At 44.5% G+C, this 6510-nt stretch overlaps 1 protein-coding gene across 1 annotated transcript; it reads left to right on the top strand.

Moving 5' to 3' along the window:
• The first annotated feature begins 3194 nt into the window (after nt 1-3194).
• On the top strand, nt 3195-6296 carry LOC133460966 (cyclin-dependent kinase 5 activator 1-like). The gene is made up of 2 exons (XM_061741676.1): nt 3195-3744; nt 5709-6296. Exons 1-2 carry the CDS (start codon nt 3274-3276, stop codon nt 6294-6296), a joined length of 1059 nt encoding a protein of 352 aa, XP_061597660.1. The 5' UTR covers nt 3195-3273.
• The last annotated feature ends 214 nt before the right edge of the window (nt 6297-6510 follow it).

The raw sequence follows: 6510 nt of genomic DNA on the forward strand, positions 1-6510 counted from the left end.
TTATTATTATTATTATTATTATTATTATTATTATTATTATTATTATTATTATTATATTATTATCATCATCATCATTATTATTATCATCATTGTTTTATTATTATTATTATTTTCATCATTATTTTACTATTATTATTATTATTATTATTATTATTTGGGGGACCGTGATGGACCAGAAAGATCCAGATCCTCTGCTCTCATCAGACCCGGAACAAAAACTCCCTTAAAGCCAGAAACCGGTTAACCCTCCTATATCTGTAATTACATTAATTACATTCAGGCCGCCTGGATTTATTTTGATTTTATGGCTGTAGAAATTGTCAAATGTGCAAAGAATCAGTTTCTCCTGTCCATTTTTATTCCCAAGATAACTTCAACTTTCAATATCCGGCAGTTATTCATTACTAGTGTGTAATAACTGTTTAAAAAGTGTCACTACCTTTCAGTGTTTACAGTGTTTTGCGCATGCGTACGAGGCATCAGTCAAGGGGGAGGAGCCTGTGGTGGGGCGGGGCTAGAGGCGGGGCGGACACGCCCCCTGGTCGCGGGAGCGCGCACGGAGCTCGGAGCGGCTGAGATTCATTCAGAGACGGAGGACGGAAAAACATCCAGCTCCAGGACCGGGAATAGAACCGGGACCAGGACCAGAACCAGGACCAGGACTAGACCGATGGGGGGGTCCCCCCTGACCAGAACCAGAACCAGAACCAGAACCAGGACTGTGTGAAGGATCAGTTTCTGAGTCTCAGGATGGAGCTGCAGATGAGGCGGTTCTGATTCATCCATTCATCCAGGAGGAGGATGGTACCGGGACCGACCCGGACCCGCCTCTGACCCGCCGGGACCTTCAGGGTCCTTCAGAACCTGCAGAACCTTCAGAACCTGCAGAACCTCCAGAACCTGCAGGGACTTTCAGAACCTTCAGACCCGCCCGGGACCCGCTGGGACCTTCATATCCTGCAGGGACTTTCAGAACCTGCAGGATCCAGTTCGGGACCCGCTCAGGTGAGCTGGCAGTACTTGAAAAAAGTAACTAAGTAAAAGTAGAAATACCATAAACTGAAAAAGACTTTGGTAAAAGTTAAAGTCACCCATAAGAAAATTGATTGATTTAAATTCTTTATTCAGTCACATCACACTACAAACACTAAACACAAACATTATCGAATAATAGTGACTGAAAAGGCACAGGCAGAAGCATAGTGCTGATATTAATGCCTGTCCTACATACACACAAACAAACAATAGCAAAACTAAGCCAGAAAAGGAGGACCAATAAGGTTTACATATATAGTAGTAAAGACATTTTTATTATATATAAATATCAGAGAAGAACAGCAACTAACAAAAACAAATAAACATTAACATTGTAGCTTTCAAAGATCGCTCTACAAATCTATTTTTTGTAAACCAAAAATGACTTTTAAAAATATGGCAATCTCATATAGAATTTGACTCTAAGAATCTCGTAAGTCAATGTAAGATCTGAGTGCATTGGTTTGTGTTGTTTTGTTGTCTTGTTTGTTTTAAGTGTGTTTTTGCCACCGTTTATGTCTATGTTTTGTTTGGTTTTTGGTTTTGTTTCCGTTTTGTTTTGAGGGTTTATATTTGCATATCATTTTGGTTCTTTAACAGACCAGCCCCAAGTTAGAATAAGAACATTATGACATGAAGTGTTTCCCTTCATCATGAAGTCTGGTAGGAAGACTATTTAACTATTTAATTATTATTTCAGAGTCATTTATATGGTAGTACTATCTGGTATTTTCAATTAGTGCAATGAGTAGAATTTTTGGTTTGTATATTTGGCAGGATTATAGCACTAGGAAATATGTCTTGGTGTGTTTGGACTTTGACTGACTTCATTTTTGATTGGAAGTTTAGATGTGGAAGTTTTGTGTTCTATATAGCCTTCTTGTTGTGATCGAAAATATAAAAATACAACAAAAAAAAAGAAAATGACTTGAGTAAAAAGTCTTAAAGTAACACACATTAAATGTACTTAAGTACTATTAATGTATTGTTATCGTTATTATTATTATTATCATCATCATTGTTATATTAATTATTATTATCATCATTATCATCATCATCATCATCATCATCATCATCATTATTATTATTATTATTATTATTATTATTTATTATTATTATTATTATTATTATTATCATCATCATCATTGTTATATTAATTATTATCATCATATTATCATCATCATCATCATCATCATCATTATTATTATTATTATCATCATCATTGTTATATTAATTATTATCATCATATTATCATCATCATCATCATCATCATTATTATTATTATTATTATTATTATTATTATTATTATTATCATCATCATTGTTATATTAATTATTATTATCATCATTATTATTATTATTATTATTATTATTATTATTATTATTATTATTATTATTATCATCATATTATCACCCCCGATGACGCGGCAGTAAGCCCCGCCCCCTGATGACGTGGCAGTAAGCCCCGCCCCCCCCCCCCGATGAAGCCCCGCCCCCAGCCCGTACTTGATATCAGATCTATTTTTAGATTCTAACATGACATATCCAGGTCTGGATGAAGCTGGAAAACTGTAGTTAGAGAACATTTACTCCTCAAACCAAGGTTCAGAACATCATACTATATATATATGTATAATGGTATTCAACTAAAACTGAGGATATTGTAATAACATTTTTACCGATAATGTAATAACTTATTACATTATTGGGAATTTATTACATGGAACTCAAAGTCTGCAATTTAACCCAATAGTCATTCTGGTGTTTCAAATCCAGCGTATAAAACATTCTTAGATACTTAAAACACAAAATGTAGAACTCTGGACTGAAAATGAACATATATATTACATTATTTGTCAAGTATTACATTACCAGTTTTGGGAAACAAAAGACCCACCTGAAAATGTAATAAATTCCCAATAATGTAATAAAGTATTACATTATCGGTAAAAATGTTATTACAATATCAGTCAGGATATTTTATTACATTATTGGGTTTTATTACATTTTCAGGAAATTATTACATTATAGCATGCTACATGCTAGCATGCCCCCCCTCCCCATAAAACCCCACAAAAAACTAGGTGTTTTTGTAGCACCGGGTGGTTTTGCTGCACAGAATCTAACGTGTCTCCTTCTGTGTCTCTCTCAGCTCACCTCATCCCTCCGTCATGGCCGACGGGGGGTCTGGACTCTGAGGACTGACCCAGAACCGTGACCTCTGACCTCCACCGTCGCCATGGGCACCGTGCTGTCGCTGTCGCCGGGTCCCCGCAAGGGCGGTTACTATGACGACCGGCTGGGCCCGGGCTCGCTGAGCCGCTACCCGAGCCTGAGCAGCCGCTCGCTGGACAAGGACCGCGGCGGCGGCGGCCTGCGGCGCGGCCAGTCCTCCATCCTGCTGCCGGCGCTAACCTGGAAACGGCTAGTGGCCTCCACCAAGAAGAAGGGCGGGGCCAAGAAGGGCCCGGCGGGCCCGGCGGGACTAGCCGACCCGCTAAACAACAACAACACCCTCCTGCAGAAGGACGTGCTGCTATTGAACCGGCAGAACGTGCAGAAGTCGCTATCCTGCGCTAACTTGACTAGCTACGAGGCGCCGGGCCCGGGATCGGGCTACGGGCTAGCGCCGCCGGCGCCGGGCTACGGGCCAACGCTAGCGCCGGGCCTCGCCTACAGCCGGTCCCAGCAGCTATCATCGGTCAAGAAGGTTAGTTAGTTAGTTAGTTAGTTAGTTAGTTAGTTAGTTAGTTAGTTAGTTAGTTAGTTAGTTAGTTAGTTAGTTAGTTAGTTAGTTAGTTAGTTAGTTAGTTAGTTAGTTAGTTAGTTAGTTAGTTAGTTAGTTAGTTCCTTCCTTCCTTCCTTCCTTCCTTCCTTCCTTCCTTCCTTCCTTCCTTCCTTCCTTCCTTCCTTCCTTCGTCCGTCCGTCCGTCCGTTCGTTCGTGGGTGGTTGGTTGGTTGGTTCGTTAATCTTTATTTTGGTCAATTATAAGCATGAGAATCAATAGCAAGATAATAAACATTTACAGGTTTTTCTTTGGTCAACATGGTAACTTTTGACTGAAAAGATCTGGGGCCTCATTTATAAAACTTGCTTGCGCACAAAACAGGGCTGAAAGATGTTACCTTCTACGCAAAGGTTGGGATTTAAAAAGAAAAAACTATCCGAAAAATGTGCGTATCCCTACGGCAACCCTGACCCTCCCGTAGGAATTTACTTAAGACACGGGGAACTGGCGACGCAGGCGGTGAGGTGGTGAAATGAAACCAGATTCATACTCTCAATAATGTCATCACATATCAGACTTATAATAAAATAGCGCTGATCGTGTCCCTCTGTGTTTGAAGCTCAGCGTCAGTCAGGACTCTGGTGCTGCTGGAGCCGCGGTGCAGGACACGCAGGGAACCTCCTCTTCACCCACCGCGACAACCGTAGAGTGACTGAGGACAGAACAAATGAGTGCCAGGCCACTCTACGGAGCCCCTAAAGGGACACAGATTTTTTTTTAATATATATAATGAGTTTTACGCGCGCGTGAAACCTTTAGGTGCTGCTTGTATATGGTGCCTAAATTATGGTCCCCCATTAAAACGACGCAGAGCCTACGCCGTAGCGTACGCGGCAACGCACACCTACGCCGTAACTCCGCGTTGGTGTGACGCGGAACCATAAATCAGCCTTGAGCAGCTCTGAGGGGAGACGAGGGGGAGGAGGGGGAGCGGGGCTACCGGGCCGTCTTCGCACAGAGTGTCTTGATGATTTGCAATTACAGGCTGAGCCTGGGACATGTCCCCGCTGTCCCCAATGCGCCGTGGCACTCACGGGCAGCAACGGCACGCTGCCACTCACTCTCTTTTATACTATTTATATACTTTTTCTACTTTTACTGTGACCACCAAATAATGTGGTTTTCCTTTCCTCCACATCATCTACAACATCTAGATCTAAGTCTCTGTGAAATTTAGTGGCACGGTGGCTCGACACGTCTCATCATGCGTCTCATTCATCTGAAGCCAAACAGGCTGCAGGCGGCGCTGCGCATGCTCAGCAGGCTCATTCATATGCAAATACTACTTTGCATTGCCCATTTATGGTATAAAGTGGGTGTGTAGAGGGCGGGATATGAGGCGAATTCAGCTGCACAACCTTCCAGCTGGACTGATTTATAAAGCGAACATTGCGTGCAAGTGCAAGCACACGGTTTTATAAATCTGGATTTTTTTTTGCGCCCGCCATTTTCGGCTTTTGGGTTTACGTGCACTTTTAGTATGAATCCTACGTACTATTTTATAAATGAGGCCCCAGGACTTGAAGCATAAAGCTTATCTTGGCCACCTTTTAACACAATAGAATATGCAAAAAGAACAACTACTTTAGGTCCAGTTATAGTATTTTTTATGTCCAGTTGTAGTACTTTAGCTTCAGTTGTAGTACTTTAGTTGTAGTACTTTAGTTAGTTAGTTAATCTTTATTTCGGTCAAGAAAGTGAAAATATGCTAAAGAAACTGACAAAACCCATTTAGGTTGTTATTTCACCTCCTGCATGTGAATCGTGTCTAAACATCAGATTAACGACATCTTAATTTAACTGTATTGTTTTGAATAAAAAGTGTGTTTGTTGATGAAGATATTCAGCCAAGTTTACAATTCTAATTCCAACTTCTACTCCCCAGGTGCCGCCGGCTAGCGCGGCGTTGGCGTCGCCGCGGCGCGTCATCGTCCAGGCGTCCACCAGCGAGCTGCTGCGCTGCCTGGGCCGCTTCCTGTGCCGCCGCTGCTACAAGCTAACGGCGCTGGCGCCGGCCGACCCGGCGGCGTGGCTGCGGGCCGTGGACCGGGCCCTGCTGCTGCAGGGCTGGCAGGACCAGGCCTTCGTCACGCCGGCCAACGTGGTGTTCGTGTACATGCTGCTGCGCGCCGCGCTGGCGGGCGACGTGGCGTCGGTGGCGGAGCTGCGCGCGGCGCTGCTCACCTGCCTGTACCTGTCCTACGCCTACATGGGCAACGAGATCTCCTACCCGCTCAAGCCCTTCCTGGTGGGGGGCGAGGGCGACGGGCCCGCGGGCCGCGACGCCTTCTGGGACCGCTGTCTGGCCGTGGCCGGCGCCACCAGCGCCGACATGCTGCGCATCAATGCCGACCCGCACTTCTTCACGCAGGTGTTCGCCGAGCTCAAGGGCGAGGGCGGGGCCGGGGCGCTGGACTACGGCCCGGTGGACTACGGCCCGGTGCTGGACTACGGGAGGGTTCTGGACCGGTGAGGGCGGGGGGGGGCGCTGGACTACGGCCCGGCGACAATAAAGGCAAGTGAGCACCGCGGCCAGTGGCGGCGCGGCTCTCAAACCAGTTGACTGTGTTGGGGGGGGTTCATAAGAGGGGGGGGGGCGAGGAAGGCGTTGAGTTGAGGGAGGTGTGGTTATCAGTAAGTGTATGTGAGGCAATGAGTCTGTGAACTTCGCCCAGAGCTGCTCCTCA

The sequence above is a fragment of the Cololabis saira genome, chromosome 15, assembly GCF_033807715.1.
Source record: "Cololabis saira isolate AMF1-May2022 chromosome 15, fColSai1.1, whole genome shotgun sequence".
Taxonomy (NCBI): domain Eukaryota; kingdom Metazoa; phylum Chordata; class Actinopteri; order Beloniformes; family Belonidae; genus Cololabis; species Cololabis saira.